The 18866-nt window shown below is 37.0% G+C and overlaps 1 protein-coding gene across 5 annotated transcripts in view; it reads left to right on the top strand.

The window, feature by feature from the left end:
• LOC138155734 (thiamine pyrophosphokinase 1-like) overlaps positions 1-18866 on the top strand; it is a 479265-nt gene that overhangs the window by 263760 nt on the left and 196639 nt on the right. For all 5 annotated transcript variants that reach the window (XM_069081026.1, XM_069081104.1, XM_069080982.1 and 2 more), the window contains one exon: positions 8817-8912. In XM_069081026.1, coding sequence (XP_068937127.1) covers positions 8817-8912 — 96 coding nt within the window. The remainder of the gene's footprint in view (positions 1-8816; positions 8913-18866) is intronic.

The following is an 18866-nucleotide window of genomic DNA, read 5'->3' as shown; positions in this document are numbered from 1 at the left end:
AAGTGTTATTTCTTCTTCATCTCTATTTCTTTTAACCATTTCTATTAGTAGTTTACATGTTTTGTTTTTACAAATGGATTTTGTTTTTTTTATCAAACTTTTTATAAAGAGTCTTCTTGGCAATTTCGTTGGTAGAGCACTAAATGATTTTTGGTAGTATTGTTAGTTTTATTGTGTTGGCATGATCTAGTGATATACTTTGTAGGTTTCTTAGTGTAAAAGAATGTTGCACTTTGTCAAAGGTGTTTTTTTTAAGATATTGATATGATCATATCTTTGAATGTTTTGGTTTTTAATGTGGTTGATTATGTTGATTGTTTTCCTAACATTGAAGCTTCCTTACATCCCTACTTCCAGGTAAATTCTCCATTTTCCATTATTAGTTCATGTTCCACCCAGGATTATGTCATTTCTTAAGTTTCCACTCAGCTCTGAAATTCTGTGGGTCTAGAGCTGATAGAATGGCAAACTCTGTGGTTTACCTCTGATATCAGAACACATGTAGTAGGCCTAACCCCAGAGTTCTTACTATGCCATTTCCTTACTCAAGAAGCTTCATGATAAATTACATATGATAAATTTCTTGTTTGGCAGCATTTAAAGTCTTTACCTATTGAACATTAATTCCCTTTACACATTCAGTGTTCTAGCTCAAGTGGCACCCATTTTCTATTCCACACCATATTCTATCTTCCTTCTCAATGCCTTTGTAGATGCTATATGTCCCTATGCTTACAATGCCCTGGTCACAAAATTCAGAGTCTTAGAATATTTAGACTTTTTCATTTTGCAACCTATATACTATCTCCTATATAAAGTTTACTTAACCTTATCCCTTAAGTTGCTAATTCCCTAGCATTCTGGAAATGAGTTTTTAGTTACTAGATTGGATTTCTTAGAGTGTGAATGTTTTCTTTCATTCCACACATCCGCTACCTTTCCACTCCCTTCCTTCTCCACAATAGGGAATTTTGTTTGATGTCTTGAATTTGCTAGCATATTGCATTGAAAGTAGCATTTAATAGACTCCTTGGATGAATAAATGCCTTATAGTAATTGACCCCATTGATTATTACTGGCTCCTCAATCTTAGGAAGTTGCAGCCAATTTCCTATTTGGTGGCTGTAAAGGTAAATGGGGATTGAGAGAAGAGGGTCCCTTTGGAAAATATGTATTATTGAATCTTTCTATAGTAGAACAACTTAATGATCTCTCTATCCTTTAGCTCTATTGTAGCATAACTAAAATGCTAGAACTTAGAACTTGGAATAATAACTGAAAGTTTTATAGGACTTTTAGTTTTACATTATCTCACTTGATCCTTTTAAAAATCAGGTATACAGAAGGTGAGAGAAGTTAAATGACTTGCCTCTGGTCGCACAGTTATTAAGTTACAGAGGTTTGATCCAAACCTCTCCTGATTCCAAGCCCACCATTTTTCCTTAGGGATCATTAAAGACCATTAAAGATCACTGAGGACTAAGTGCAACCTATTCACTTCATATAGGTAGAAGCTGAGGCCCTACAACATAAAGGTCACTCAGCAAATTAGTGACAAAAGCAAGGCCCCCTGGCCTACCATCTATTACTTACATAAAACCCATGAGATTTGGGATGCTGTGGAGCTTGTAGTATATAATTAGCCGTTTATCATATACTCTTCTATTCTTTCAATTTCTGTTTTATTCTCTGGTTCTAGGATATCTTTTATAATTTCTTGAAGTATGATGTTGTGGTCCTGTGTCCTTCAGATCATCCATAATTCTTAAATTATCTCTCGTTGATCTACTTTCCAGGTCAGTTGTTTTTCCAATGAGATATTTCAATATTTACTTCTCTTTTTTCATTCTTTTGACTTTCTTTTAATGCTTCATGATGTTTCAGGGAGTTTTTAGCTACTGTTTTCAGAGTTAGATCTGGGGGTCTGCAAGTTTTTGGTGCTTCCAAGTATTGTGATTGAGGGAGAGGTTTGGTCACTGTTTACCCAGTCTGCTTTCTGGTCTTTATCCAGGAAGGGCCCTGGTCCCCTGTAGCCACAAGGAAAGTACTCTTTGCCCTAAAACTGTACCAGGTCCTTTGTGTCCCTGCCACAGCAAGAACCAGCATTCTTCTTGGCCCTGGATCTAGGCCACTTCCTCTTCTCTCCTGCTGGCATAAGTGCTAGAGGTCCTCTTGGCCCTGAAAATGTGAACAGCATCCCTGCCCCTTTGTGACTTATCACAAGTATTCCTCTCCACCCTGGAATTGTGACCCAAAACAGCTTATTGACAATAAAGTTGCCAGTCAGCATCAGCTGTACCCAGTGTCAGCAAAGGTTTCCCTGCAGTTTCTTTCTGACCAGTTGTCTGACCCTTTTACCATCTCTAGGCTGAGAGCTCCTGAAGCTGCTTCTGCTCCTGTCCTGACCACCTTCAAGACCTGGTGCTCCTGGCATCCTCCAGACCTTCCTCCACCTCAGTGTTAAAAATCTCTTCTTTGGTCATAGACTGGATAAATGGCTCCCTCTGACATTTTGTTGCCTCTGCTGCTTCAAAATTTTATTTGATCGTTAGTTTGAGCTTGTTTGGAGGTGAATGTTGGGAGAGTTCAGCTGGGTCTTGTCCTGTATGTCACTATCTTGGTGCTGCTTCAAAAACCTTTCAGGGAAGGAAAGTTGTTATAAAATTATATACTTAGCATATTACATTTTGAAGAGATACATTATGGTTTATATACCTTTTTTCATTTGATGGCACATCATAAAAATTTGGATTTGGAGTCATGGTTTCATAGATTTAAAGCTGGAACAAACCTCACATTTGATCTTGTCGAAATCCCTTCTTTTCCAAATGAAGGAACTGATGTAGTAAATCTAGGATCTAACTTAGATCCAGGATGTGGTTCTGATCTCGTGATCTTTTGAGTGTAATAAACTCCCCCAGGGTCTGAATCCTAACTGCGACTTAGTATCTGTGTGACCTTGGACCTCAGTCTGCTCATTTCTAAAATAAAGGGATTGTACTAGATGAGAATGTGAGTGAACAGAATGAAAATTTCTAAAAACTTACTATGTGTCGAGTCACCAAGCATCATGGTAAGGGAAGGAGTACACAAATAAAAAAGTAAAGACAATTCTTGGAGCTGACTTTTTAATCGAAGGAGACAACACGTATAGGAGAATAGCAGCCAGGGAGGGGCATTTTGTTTTAGGAAATTACAAGGATTTTGGTAGAGCCATGGGCCTCTCTTTCTTGAAGCACGTTAAGTATTGATTTGATGATGGGAATAAATGCAGAAGGCAGTAATGGGTTGGAAGCTGGCAATACTCCTGAGAAAATGGCAGGTTAGAAACAACACCTTTCTAGAGTGAACCTAAATTTAGTGGGCTGCTAGAAGGCATTCACTAATCAGGAATAGTAGAGGCCACAGGGAGACTGTTCTGATGGGGTGCATGGATGCCTGTGTTAGGACCCCAATTACAAGACCAAATTTCCCTCTAGCCTAGAAACACTATCGCTGGCAGTTTCTCCCCAACCCAAGGAAACTATGCCCAGCAATTACTCATGAGTGGGCCCCAGTGAAATACTTGTCTCTCTTCCTGGTACAGTAACAAACCACACCTGTAGGAATTAATAGTTTGAACTGGCTCTGTCCTGGTTCATAAAGATATTCAGTAGCCACTTGACTGTCTATAACAACTCCTTACCTCATTACATGCATCCTGGACTCATTAGGTGTATCTTTGACCCAAGACATATGTACCTTACCTACACCTGTCTTGTCAAAGATGGCATTGGTTGATAGCAGACAGAACAATCCTCAGTCTTCTCTGACTGCTGGTTAACTTAGTGACTTAGCAGACCTAAAAACGTGTGCCTGCCTACCCTAACCCAATTTTTCTCTGGCTAAAATGCCAGCTCGGCAGTTACAAAAAGTGCATGTTCAATAACTGACCACTCCTTAACCACTTCCTAACCCCACCCTGAATCACCTAATTACATATTTTTACTACAGTTTTTCCTATATAGACTTTAACTATACTCCTCCAAGGTTGCAGGTTCCTTAAGAATTTTTGCCCACTGGATAGCATAACAGTAAACCTTCACCTCTTGACTTAAAGAATACTTGGAGTCCATGAATTTATTCCAGATGACCCTGTCTTGTCCTTTAGTCTTTGGAGGGGTCACTGAACCTCTCACAATTGTATCAGTTCCTTAGGTAAAAAGAATTAAATCCCCTGGGTATGGTCCTTGGTTAGGGAATGAGCTCTAGAGGTCAAACCTAATTGTAAGCTCATCTTTACAATTTAAAGAACCAGATGTGGCTTTTGTTCAAAATTGGTTGCTTCTGTAGAAGGGCAATCAGGTCCACAAATGTGGAATAACTCCCACTTGACCCCAATTACCTTTCTTTTCCCCTTCAGATTATTCACCACCACCTCCACCTCCTTTAAAGAAGGGATTTTGTCTGGTTTGTGCCATGAGAACTCTGTGGAACATTACTTTAAGGGCCATCTGAATGTGACAATTATATGATAGCTACAAGTCCATTTAGTTACAGATCTAGCATGAAACAAGATTAATAGAAATGTCATTTATTTAAAAAAATCATGTCTAGCTCTGCAATGTAGTTTATTCACAGAGGGGGACTCTTCATTAAAACTGGGTAGTTTAAATTTCTGTCTCCATAATGACAAGCACTATATAGGGAAAGTCTAGGAATGCTTTCACCAAGCAGCTGACACACGCTGACTTATGAAACAACATTTCCTTTTTTGAAAAACAACACTTCAAGAAGAAGAGAAGGGAGAAAAAAGGAGGAAGAAGTGGTTGAAGTCTAGGATTCAGTGGTACAGGTCTTTTCAACTTCTGTAAGATTTTATAAGCTGTAGTATTTTATGTTGTGCGGAGGTGTGCCTGTGTTCCAATATATTTTGTGTCCCAGCTTCTTTCTGTCATGGAGGTAGGGATTATTGCATTTGTCAGAGACTGGTACACTTGGCCCAAAGTGCCCTGTATGTACATCTGGTTTCTGAGTGACTTTGGTTAATCTGCTCCAGGTGCCACTGTGCATTATGTGAAATAGGGAATCCAATGGCCTTCTCTGTGATGGTCTTGCCTTCGGCAATATAATGAGGCTTGTGTATGAGGTTTGCTTGTGCTATGAGCTTTCTAAATGGTTTGTTCCTATCTGGAAATTCAGGAGGAGGAGTTGTATTTGGGTGAGGTAAGCAGGTGAGGAAGATTATATTAGAATATTTAAATATTTAAAACTGAAAAAGTACTTTAGGACTTGATAGACCTGCTCATAGGACAAATAAGTAAATGGATCTCCCAGGTAGTAAAGAGCAGAGAACAGTAATTCATACTCAGCACCTTTGCCATTGAGAGCAGGTTGTCTCGTGCTCATTTTTACATGTGTTGAGAGACGTTGGAACTTCCTTACCTTCTTATACATTGTGGTACATATCAAAGGCCTGCTGTCTGCAGTTCAATATTCCATTGTTTTTTTTCCACCAAAAATAATATCTATTGTTCTCCCGTGGTGTGTGCTTCAGTGGTTTCTATGGTAAGGGCTGATCCCTATGTTTGCAAGGGTGGGAGACTTTTGAGTAAGATAGAATGTCAGTAACTAGTATACAGATCATTAGAGTTAAGGGCCAAAGGTGAAAGCACAATCTTGAATGGATATAATGTGAAACTGGGATCAAAACAGATCCCTAGGGGGTTAGCAAGAGGTGGGGTCCAGAACCAATCTTCAGAGATTTAATTCAAGGTCACAAACAGGGAAACAGGTTAAGTTTGAACCTCACCCCCACCCCCATGTACTGATAGCCTTGTTTACTGAACTCCTTTCATGGCTGTATGTTTGCTTTTATGTTTTACCATGTGGAAGTGGACCTATAATCCAATTTTGTCAGAATTTTCCTCAGCTATTGATAGTGCTCTTGGGGAAGCTCATGCATAGTATGGCAAAGTGATTTTCATTGGTTTTGCAGAACTCAAAAAAAAATATTAAAATTTATTTTAAAAAACATTCCACTGTTTCATTCTGTTTGCTGTATTGGAAGTAAAAAGAGACAAATCCATCCTAGTTTTTCTTATATCTGGTTTTTAATATTATAATTTGTCATTTCCTAAACACATAATTAATTTAAGGCTGTAGTTTGGACCACTATATAGCATTTTAAGACCCACTGTAGTTGGAAGTGCTCTGTTTGAATTCTGCCCCCCCCCCCCCCCCCCCATAGACATTTCAGCCTTCCTATATTTGCTTTTTGTTGAATCAGAGTTTGAATTTAAGGTTTTGGTTTCCTTTCTCTAACAGAATTTATTATATGTTCCTGCAGTGCTTTGTACCCAAATTCAAAGCCCCTAGCTCTGGGAGATTGTGAGGGAAAGGAAAATCAAGCAATTAAACATGTGTAGGAGTTTGTTCAGCAACATGGACTTGGAGGGGCAACACAATGAAGCAAATTCATGTGAGGAAGATGAGGTGTTGAAGATTAAATTTGGCTCTTTAACCCTTTTCTCTTTTATATTGTTTTCTCCCAGGCAAGGCTAGCCACAGCTTTTAGGTGAAGTAAAAAAGTTTACATGGTGTAGTATAGTATAAACCTCTTGCTGGAAAAGTACTTTTCCCATTAGCTCAGTTTGCTAAAGGTTGAAAACCCACCTAAGAGTCATTGTTTTATTTTAAGGTTTTGCTCCCAGCTAAAATACCAATATTCTGATCAGTTTTCGCCTGAGTATGAATGAGTTTATAAGAACCTTCAGTGCTGGAATTTTTATAGGTACACTTCTTATAGGAAAGCATGAGATTAGTGGCTAGGAAAGGGGGAAAGTATAAATAGCTAAGCCCTACTGAGACAGGAGAAAAGGTCGAGAGCATCAAGGAAAGAGGTATCTGAAGCTAAGCTTTACAGCCTTGTCTTGAATTGTGGGTTTTTTCTAGTATAGCATCTCCTCCTGATTTGAATCTGGTCTGTAACAGATGGTCTTAGGGCAGGGTATTTTGTAAACTGGGGTCCATGAACTTAAAAATATATATATAAATTGATATCCATATTTTAATATAATCAGTTTCTTTTGGAATCAGAGGTTCTTTTTTTTTTTTCAGTTAAAAAAACATTGTTTTTTGAAGGAATTAATAGGCTCTTCCAGATTGCAAGAGGGCTCCAACACACACACACACACACACACACACACACACACAAAACCTCTAGAGAGTCTGTTTCCTATGCCTAGGGATATTTAAATAAGATGGGATGAGAGTTATCTTGAGAATGGGCTTTGGGTCTGGCTTTGATGTGAAGAATACCTATCTATAAGTTCAGGCTCTGATAAAAACATGGTGGGCAAGTCTCAGCTTCCCAGTATCTCCAAATAGTTCTCCAAGGTTATAAAATGTGGACACATTTCTAATCTTTATCAGTGGAGGGGCTCTGAAATCACAGTTTTGAACAATAGTTAAAAATTTAAAAGGTAAATGCCTAACAGTAGACATAATAGAGATTCATCTATTCATTATTTGTGGTCATAGGTGAGTTTACCTTGTGCAGTAGGGCAGATACATCTATAATTCTTCAAAGGTATCCTCATTCTTCCAATTGACTTCCACCTCTCCAATTTAGATGCCTTATTGTAGACCATCAGTGCTTCCCTTAATGAGATTTTGGGTCTTATCCTGTTGCTTTTTACATTTGCTAGGGGTTTTGTTGTTATTGTTTTGCTTTCTTCTCATCTATCAATGTTTAAAGGATATAGTCATCATTCGATAACCATATGTCTTTACTGTGAGAACTGAGCTTCCATTATCTGTGATCTGGAATACTGCACTTAGACTAAGTAAGAAGGTGGAACATTCTTTGTTCAGATGGTTAGTGCTCTTCTTCTGTTTCTTGTAGGAGTATCAGCATGACTGCAATATTTAGTAGGCTTTTATCTTCCCTACCTTGATGGTGATAGTAAATTCCAAGTCCACTTAGAGCTGAGAAAAGTGAGTGTGTGTGTGTGTGTGTGTGTGTGTGTGTGTGTGTTGACAGTTGGAGTGAGGAAATTGACAATCCTTTAACGGTGGCATATAGTACTTTTAGAGCATAATATATTTTTTGAATGATGAGTAATTAATTTTCTTATTGGTCACTATGGTGTAGGACAGAATCATAAATGAATAAGACAGAATTTTAGCTAGAAACCTTTAAAAAGACCTTGAAGGGGTACAGGATCCTCTAAATCTAGCATGGATAGTTCTTACTGTAATTTAAGAAGCCATATGGATTTTTTTTTTGTCCTTGAAAATTCTTTGAATGGCAACTTTATATGGTAGGTATATTTAACTTTGCCTTACTCAGCTTTTTGGCTGAAACTGTGGATTGTTTTAGTTCTGAATTAAAAATATGAACTCTCATTGTACTCAATGCCTCTGCCATGGACATGGCATTAGAAGACATCATTTAAGCATAGTAAGTTATTCTGAGTTTACTAGAGCTAACTAGATGGCATTGCTTTTTTGCATTTATAGTTGAAAATATGTGTACATGTGTATGTACATACAAACATATAAACACATATATCCCAGGGTATATTACAAAATATATTATGACATTTGGCATTAAAAAGACATGTCAACTTGCATGAAATTAACAAAACCATAAGGACTCATTTAGAGCAGTAGGGATACATAGGGTGTATTTGCGCAATGAAGAATGTTCGTTTTTGCAGAACTGTAAGATAACAATATTATCATTGTGTTGTTTTTAGTCACACTTTACCTTGTTAATGAAGATGAAACTTATCACCAACCCTACCTCTTTCTCCATCATTTCTCATGTTTAGGGATGTGAACTCGTCTCAACTCCTGATCAAGACTACACTGATTTTACTAAATGCCTTCAAGTACTCCAGAAGAAGATAATGGAAAAGGACCTCCAAGTAAGACAAGTTTGTCTGACAGCTTCTACTAAGTAGTGTTTGCTCTTTTGTTCTCAGTGATATATAAGGGGCTATTTCACTGAAATGAAATAGTTATCTATTTGAGTTCTGTGTGTTTTGAGCTCTGGCCAAAGTTCATTAAGAAACATTCATACTTGCCTCAAATGAAGTTTCCCAAGGCATCTAGACAAATGAGTTCACATCAGTCTTTTTTTTTTTTTTTGCCTGGGAGAATTTTTATTGAGCTACACTAATGAGTTGCCTAGGATACCCAAGAGTGATTTGGGTTTGGTATCCTCACTAGTATACATATGTATTTTTAAAATGTAGTGTCTATTTGCAAAAGAAAACAAAAACAAAGCTTACTGTATCTGGTGATGCTTTTCAGTTGTTCAAATGGCATACATTTGAGGTGACTGTTTTGTTTTGGATTTTCCTCCTCTACCATCCTGCCACAATAGGAGAGGGTCTAGGTAAGAACACATTCCCTACATCCCAGAAATGGCAGAAATAGGGCCAAACCCAAGTGTTATGGAAGAATTCATTCATCTTGTCTTGGAGCTGGGTTGGGAAGCAGAAGTATTGAGTAAAAAAACCAAGACAAAGAATAAGATGTGGAGGTACAGTGGTAAGGACACATAGGGTATGTTTGCACAATGAAGAATGTTCATTGTCACAGAACTATAAGAGGCATTTGAGAGAATAATGGGAAATAAAATTGGAAAGATAATCCCAACCATCCTGTGAGTGTTATTGATGCCATTCTAAAGAGTTATATTTTGTTTTGTAAGCAGTAGTATTGTGGACTGAAGGTTATTGATAAACTGTGAAATGAGGTCAAAAATTCAGGAAGGTTTATCAGGAATTATTCCCCAAAGGAGAGATACTGGAGTCTGAAACAACAGTTAGGCTCTTGTAGTAATTTATGCAGGAAGTTCTTACAAATGCCTGATTCAAAGGGGATCTAGTAGAGGATGTGTATAATGAGGATATTTTGGAATTATAATGAGTTTGACTTGACAAATTATCATATATAGGGATCAGGGGAGAAGGAAAAGTGAAAGTTTGCTAAACTTTTGAGCCTTGGTGTTTACTTTTAATAAAAACAGCTTATGTTGAATTTAAGTTGCCCATGAATCATGTAGAAGTTAAAAGCAAAGATTAAGATTGTAGATTCATCAGTGTGTGGCTATTAGATGAAAAAGATATTATGAGATCTTTGAAGGAGGAGAGAAGGGAATAAATATTTAAATAGTACCTACTGTGTGCTAAGCACCATGCTGAGGGCTTTACAAATATGATCTGATATGATCCTCACAACAACCCTTTGAATTAGGTACTGTTATTATCCTCATTTTACAGCTGAAGGAACAGATGCAGACAGAGGGCATATGACTTGCCTAGGATATACAACTAGCTAGTAGTGTCTGAACCCTGCTCTTCCTAATCCCAGGCCTGTTGTTCTCTCCACTGTACCTCCTCACTATCTCTGCCAGCAAGTCCAAGAAATCGTTAGCTGGGGTCCATGCACTGCTGATGGGCCACTGATAGGTTTTAAAGGGTTTTGTGAACTTGGATTAAAAAAAAACACACACACACACCACTATTTTCATTGATCTCTAACTTAAATTTATCATTTCCTTCAATAATGAAATGGAATATAGTCTAAGCCTTGACAAGATTCTGAAAGGGGTCCACAATCCCCCAAAAGTTAAGAAAACCAAATTTCATCCTGCCTTCTCATTTAACAAATGAAGACAATGAACCTGATAGAAATTAAATGTCTTGCCTCTTGTTATACATGTGTAATGATATATACATGGAAGTGTATAAAATTGCATAGTTGGAGAATATAGAGGAACAAGGACAGCTCATTGGGGAATGCCAAAATTCCCCAATGTGGGAAGAAAAAGAGTAGCTAGCAAAGAAGTTAAGGATAACGTGATAAAATTAGTAACATACTATCATTTGTATCATAGGTATTTTCACATACTTTTTCAACCAGAGACCATAGTTTATTTTTTGTTTGTTTTTAATCTTTTATCCCTAGGTTGACACAGTACCTTGCACATTAAGTACCTGATTATTTTTACTTGTTAAGTGAGTTAACATGAAATACAGAACAAGAAACATTTATTAAACTCTTAAAATAGGCAAGACTTGATATTGGGTACTTAAATCAATAGACATTTATTAAACACATACTATTGGTCAGGTGCCGGAGGTACAAAGAAAGGCAATAACTATCATTGACCTCCAAAAGCCCATATCCTAATGGTGGAACTGGATGTCAACAATTTTATATATATATCTATATCTGATTCTGTATGGAATTAATCTGGGGGTATCTCAGAGAGGCATTAGAATTGGAGGAAAGGCTAGCCAAGTAAGGTCTTTCATACTGTGGGAACTGAACTGAGTGTTAAAGGAAATCAGGAAAGTCAAGAGACAGAGACAAGGAGGGAGAGCCTATGTATTGAATATAGTCCCTGTCCTCAAGGAACTTATTTTCTCCTGGTGGGGAGAAGATATAACATTTATACAGTTAACCACAAACATAATTCAACAAGGGGAAAAACAACAAACCTAGCAACTTGGGAGATGAGAGAAGTTTTTGTGCAAGAGAGGACACATGAAGGAAGTGAGAGATTACAGGAGGTGCATTCAAGACCTGTGGGGTATCTTTTCAAAAGCACAGGTGAAGAGTAAGTTGTCCAATGTTGCTGGAGAACAGAGTTAATGAAGTGAAGTGATGGGTAGCAAAATTTGTTAAGGAAAAGAAAGAAAGGCTTTAAATTCAAACTAAGGGGGTGGCCAGGTAGCACAATGATTGAGAGCACCGGCTCCAGTGTTGGGATGACCTGGAGATCGAATCCCAGGCTCAGACACTTGGCACCCACCCAGAAACACCTGGCCGTGTAACTTTGATCAAGTTACTTAACCCCAATTGCTTAGGTGTGGCCAGGTGGCTCAGTGAGTAAAAGCACCGGCTCCAGTGTTGGGATGACCTGGAGATCGAATCCCAGGCTCAGATACTCAGCACCACACCCAGAAATAACTGGCCATGTAATCTTGAGCAAATTACTTAACCCTGATTGCTTAAAAAAAATAAATTCAAACTAAGAAGTTTATATTTTATCCAAGAAGTAATAGAAAGCCCTTGAGCGGCCTTGCCCAGATGAATGGCATTTGTACTTTGGGAATATTATTTTTATGACTGTGTGGAGGTTGGATTAAGGAAGGAAGAGCCTATAAGCTGGGGTTCTAATTAGAAAGGCCTTATAAAAGTTTAGTTAAGAACTTCTATATGCTTTGAGAGAAATGATAATTAATAACCAATGATTGGGGAGATCCAAGCTTTTTCTTACTTCTGTTTCATTGTTTGAAGCCCAACCTTTGAAGGACATTAGTAACATCTGCCAAAATTTTTCCTCAGCTAGACCATCTTCTCTACATGAATTCCTACCCACTGTGTTCTACTCTGGGGATAACTTTGATTAAGTTTCTCAAGACTAGGGATGGTTTGGAAATAAATGATGTAATTAAAGTCAGTCCCTTCCCCCCCTAATTAGCATAGGTGTACCTCTCATTATAATATTCATTCTTTTTTCAATTGTTAAACAGTCAGAGTTGATTGCCATCCTCAGGAATAACCACTCTCCCAAGGGCATGTAGGTGTTGAGTGGGTTCCATGAGGGGTCTTTGACATTCCAGAGTGTCACTGAACCCTTTTGTTAATTATTGCTAGCAAAATTAATAAAATGATTAATTACTCAGAAGTTATGTCTCTCAGACATCACATCTTCAGTTAGTGGGGCAACTGTGTGATTGGAGAGAAGGGATAAAATGAAAATTTACAAGCTTTGTAAACTATAATAGCTTTTCCTATATTCTGACTGCTGGTATATGTATAGAAAGGACAACATTTGGAGCAAATTTGGAGAGACCTACATAGTCCTCTTTATTAAAAGAATATATTAACAAGGAATGGAGTTTAAATATCAAGAACACAGTTTCCTCAAGTTTCTTCTTGTAACATCTGTGCTATACATAGAATCATTTTTCAGTAAGGCTTTTACCAAAATTAAAAACAACATAAATGATATCCATTTTATTTTTTGCTTGTCACATTGTCTTGCTTGTTTCTTGGACATCTGATGACTCTCAGCTTTGATTCTCTCACAAAACTGTTCTCTGATACTGGGGATTTTTTCAGTTTGGACTTGCTCTGCTTTCATGTTCTGACATTGTTTATCTTTAAGGCATACATGAATAATGCATTATCTGTGTAGCATGCTGATATGACTGATTCTTTAAAAGACATATGCATGTTCAAGTGCTTTAGTATATACTTGAGATAAAAACAAAGACTATGGGTCCCAGTACAAAACAAAAAAGAATGTTTCCTTTAACTTCTAGAAACTTGAGCGATTTATTTTTTTTAGGTTGAAAGAAATTCAGATATCTATAAGATATCTCCATTCCTAAATTTCTTAGCTTGTCATTTAAAGACCTTCATAACCTGACTCCAGCCTCCCTCTTCATCCTTATTCTCTTCTTACTTGCCTTTATCTTATCCCTATTCCATTTATATTGGGCTATCATATTTTCCTCAGTTACTTTTTTTCCCTTTCTCATCTTCTGGAGCCCATGCCACGTGTCTGGATTGGATTCCGTCCTTTTCTCTACTTGTCATAATTGTAATCTTGAGCTCAATTCTGATATCTCCTCTTTCAAGAAGTCTTCACTCTTCTCTCAACTGAAAGTGATATCCCCCTCCTTAGCATCTTGTCAGAAGTTGATACTGGCAAAAGGGAATGGGTCAACCTTATTCTTATTGAATCTGGCTTGAGGAGGGAGGGAAATACACACTAAATAGGGGATCTCACCCTCCAGGAGAATAGGGGGGGAAGGGGATGTGAGGGGGGATGATGGAAGGGAGAGCAGGCTGGGGGGGAGGGAAGTTGGAAGCACCCAATTTTGAAAAGGGACAGGATCAAAGTAGAGAATAGAACAAGTGGGATGTGGGATAGGAGGGAGGGAAATATAGTCAGTCTTCTACAATACATCTACTGTGTTATTGTTTTGCATTAGCCGCACATGTACAACCTATACTGAACTGCTTGTCTCCCCAGTGGGAGTGGGTGGTGGGGGGGGGGAAGGGAATGAATCTGGAATTGAAAGTTTTAAAATCAAATATTCAAATATATGTATATAAAAAAAAAAAGAGACATGAACTACAGAAAACCAAACCTAATGTTCAAGAGGCCCCTCTAAGGTTAGGCCAGCACAGGGGTGGGGAACCTGCAGCCTCAAGGCTACATGTGACCCTCTAGGTCCTCAGGTGTGGCCCTTTGACTGAATCCAAACTTCACAGAATTAATCAGTAGCACGATCATATTTATATGATGCCATCACCCTGATCTGGTCTAAATGGTTTCCACAGGGTAAATGTACTTTAATAGATTTAAATAATTACAGTAACGATGGGGAAGGTGAATAGTGAGTGGTCTGTTGGACTAGGGAAGGAGCTCAGAGAGATGAAAATAAAGTATAGAACCAATTCTGAATAACAAAAAAAAAAAGAATATTTCTATTGCTAAATAAATAAATAAATTGATAAATGAATAAACAAACAAATAAATGAATAAATAAATAAATGTATATTTGTAGTATGAGAAAGAGACCTTGGAATGTCTGGGAGGAATTAGCACATTAGAAGATTACCTTCTCTTCAAAAGAAGTATACCTCCCTACACACTGTCCCATTCCAAGTAAAAGGATCTATGAGACTTCAAGAGTGGCCAGCCTTCGGGGGCAGCTAGGTGGCGCACTGAGTAGAGCACTGGACCTGGAGTCAGGAGAAACTAAATTCAAATCCGACCTCAGACACTTAACACAAAAAACTAGCCGTGTGACCATGGACAAGTCACTTAACCCCAAGTGCCCCTCCAAAAAGCAAAAAAAAAAAAAAAAGAGTGGACAGCCTTCTGAGTGGTGAGGGAGGAGAAATTAAACAAAGATAAAACAAAATAATCTTAAGAAGGAGACCTGTTATATTAAGGATAGAGACAGGGCTGAGCCTCATAACTCAGGGCATACAGTGATTCCTATCATATAACACTGCTTCCACCCAATATTACTTTCTTTGTGAATTGCCTTTTTTAATTGAGAGACATAATTGAAATATACTCCCTATTCCCCTCTATATTGTAGAATCCCTTATTTCCATAAAGATTTAGCTCAGGCACCAACTTCTATAATAAAGCTTTCCTTATGTTATTAAAAAAAAAAAGAAGTTGATACTGGTATCTATGGATAAACGTTCCCTTCACTAAGTTTGTGAGCTATATGCAGGTAAGAACTATGCATTTTTCAATCTTTGTCTTATATAAAGGAATAATTCCAAATTTACCTCTAAGATGCCTTACTCTCTTGGCTGAATATATTACTATACTGCCCAATATGCTGAACATAATCTAACTGAAAGCCCAAAAATATTTCTGGGGAAAGGAATAACACTTAGAATAATAGTTGGCACTTAGCAAAGCTTAATAAATAAAATGTTTATTGATTGATTGATTGTTCTTTGTTCAAAGATGCCCTATTTTATTATGTAACCTGTTTTATGCTGAAGAAATATAATACATAAACCTTAAAGTTCTCCAGAGTTGGTTTTTTCATATATTCATAGACTCAAGGCCTCTGATAGTCTTTTTAAAGAAAGGGAATACTTCTTAATCACTGGACAAGCATCTGACATTTAGAGTGCCCGTAGATGGGCTATTTTTATAGACAGTCTAAAAGTTCTAGGAATCTTAGTATTTTCTTTCCTCTTTTCTGCCAGTCTTCTATTGTCAGTGCAGAAGGAGGAGGAGGAGGCTACTTAGACCTGAGGCGCATTTTGGCTTCTTTCTGTATTTCATAGTTTGCTATGAAGAATTAATTCTTTCCACATTTTACCTGGCTAGTCTCCAGAACGGTCTATCTTTCTCAATATCAACATTTTACCAGTGTTACTGTATGGCAAAAAGTCATGGCATACCACTCGTTTTAAAGAACTAAAGATGATTGTCTCACAGACAATCACAGACGGAGGTACATAGTGTTTATGAGCAGGCTATAACAAAGAACTGAAGTGAAGAATAACAGTAAGTGATGTCATCAGTCAATTACATCAAAGGTAAACTGGACCCCTTTGGTGTATATTTTGGGAGAACATGAACAAGAGTTGCACAGGATGGTCAGGCATTGATGTCTTATTCTCTTTGTTGTTAAAAAGTGCTACTAAATCAATGACACCACATGTTAATTTGAATATTTGAGCCATGCATTTTTTGTCTTTCCAACATGGTAGTACCTGTACCTGGGCCAAACAGAATAACTGTGATGCCTCTGCATTATAGCTCTTCGGATACTTGAAAACACCTATTAGGTTCCTTCTTAAGCCTTCTCTCATTCAATTGAAACTTCATAAAACCAATAGTTTGATATGATCCTCGTACTTTCTGTTTCCTGGTAAGTGTGTTCCAGACTTTTTCTAGTGTATCAATGTGTTGTCAAAGACAAATACAACACACCAGATGGAGTTTTTTGACATCAGGGTACAGGATATCCAATGGTTATTTCATTTTGCAAATGGTTAACATGAACTCTCCAGTATGAAGTGACAAATTATGCCATGAAATGATGTTTCTTGTCTCTGAATGAATGAATGGCTCCTTTAGCTCTCTTATTTTCCTCTCCAAAGAGTCTTCCTTCCTTTTAGAGGCAACTTCCTTTTTTTTCTTCTATTTTTCCTTATAGCAAGAATGTTAAGACTGATGCAGTTCACTTCCTTCAGTAGAATGTCTACTTCTTAATCACTGGACAAGCACTCCAATCTGGAGTGTATGTCTATTAATAGAGGCTAAACTTTTCCTTTTGTGCAGCCATTTTATACTGTCAATTCAGATTCAGTTTGTAGTTTGATGAAGCCTTCACATGACCTGTTATCTTGCCTTGGTTCACTTTATCCCATATGTTACAGCAGATGTTTTGAACTCAAATGTAAAATGTCACATTTGTACTTTCAAATTTTATTCTACCATATTCAGTATATCTTTTAGCCATTCAGTATTATGATGAATACTGACTCTGTCTTACCATATTATGTATCTCTCTAAGGTTTTTGTTATTTTTCACCTTCAATAAGCAAGCATTTGAATCCCTCCTTTCATACATTAATACAGATATTGAATGACACAGGGCCAACGAGATTTTCCTGTAATGGTGCATCACAGACCTCCTTACTGGCTGACAGAGATGCTTTGAGTTGTAGTCTTTCAGTCAGATAAGATTATTGTCTAATATGCACCTCTCCACCCTATCCACAAGGATAACAAGAAAGATTTTGTGAAATACTTAGCTGAAATGTAGAGATATTGATCTGTAATAATTTTCTGATCTATAATCACATGAAATGAAGGTAGTCTGCCAAGACCTGTGATGGATTTGATGCTTCACTTAATAAGTGTTTGCATATCATCCTTTTAATAATATACTATAGAAATTTTCTAGTAAATGAAATCCAGTTTACACAGGGCAGCTAAGCATATTCTTACCATGTCTATATTTAACTTGAGTATGAACTCTTCATTAATTTTCTTTTGTCCTTTCCAGTCCAAAGATCATTTTCATTGGTAGAGAAAAAAGATGTAAAGGAAAATTTGAGTAGTTTTGTCTTCTGTCTATAATTCATTATAGCTAAAAACAAACAAACCCAACAATGAAATCTTAAGATGTATGAAGTGAGAGATGACATTCTAAAGAATGAGTCATTATAGCATAGTGGATAAATAAATTGGCTCATTTCTGAAAGGCTTACTGCTTTTGTGACCTTAGACAAGTCACTTAAGTTCTACATGCTGTAGCCAGTTCTTTAAAAGTGCCAGAAATTGCAGATCCTCATTAGTAGAGATTATTGCTTCACTGGATTGATCCTTATATCAGTGAAATAATGTCATACATACCTAGTGCCTTGCTATCCCTTCCCAAAAAAAGAAATAAAAATTTAAGTGATCCTTGTACCTACTATGTGCCAGTCACTGCCAATAACAAAGAAAGTCTTTGCTTTCAAGGAAATTATAATATCAAGATGTGTTCAAGCTACATCTAAAGAATTTCATTCAGTTTTTAGTAGAAAGGACACTAATAAGATGGAAACTGTCTAGGAAGAAATGGTGGCCTTGATATTCAAGGATCACATGAAAGAGTGGTTTTACTTGGAGAAGAGGAGCTTTAGGGGGATGTGATAGCTGTCTTCAAGTATTTGCAGTCTTAGAGGGATTAGATATGTTCTTCTTAGACTTCTTAGAGATTAAGCCTCTAGAAAGTAGATTGCTTTACCTTTTGTATTTGTATCCCAAGAACTGAATACATTATCAGATATATAGCAAGAACTTAATAAATGCTTATCAGTTGATTCATTAAATTATTTTTCTTCCACATGTTTGGTGTGCTTTAGATGGGAATCTTCAAGGATTTTTGGAAAGGTTGAAATAAAGTCCCTTTCAGCTCTTAGAGTCTGTGAGTTTTTGAGTTATCATTGTGAACATAATACTTAATTTTCATAGAATTAATCTGTTTGTAATTTTAACAGTGTATTCTTTATAGAGCCCTTGGTGCCAAGCAGAAATCATTCCTGTTGAATTTCCTACTTTGGGACTATCTGTGACCTTATTTTCTTTTAGCTTTATCTTTTTTTTTTTTCTGCTTAGTATTTTGATTTTTTCCCCCCTAAACATTTTAACGAACTGTTTTGATAAGAATCCTTCTATAACTAAGAAATTGTTTTATGTCAACAGTATTAACAATAGAAAAAATACCTAATTCACATAATGGAAACAGATTTTTATATGCTTATAGTCTAAAAATGATAAGTGAATATCTTGTTATAACACTGTGAACAATTCT

Source organism: Petaurus breviceps, unplaced genomic scaffold (genome assembly GCF_028583685.1).
Source record: "Petaurus breviceps papuanus isolate PSGF00001 unplaced genomic scaffold, PetGlider_PUasm1.0 110, whole genome shotgun sequence".
Taxonomy (NCBI): Eukaryota; Metazoa; Chordata; class Mammalia; order Diprotodontia; family Petauridae; genus Petaurus; species Petaurus breviceps.
Note: the sequence above shows the minus strand (reverse complement) of the source record. Positions and strands in the feature narration are given on the sequence as shown.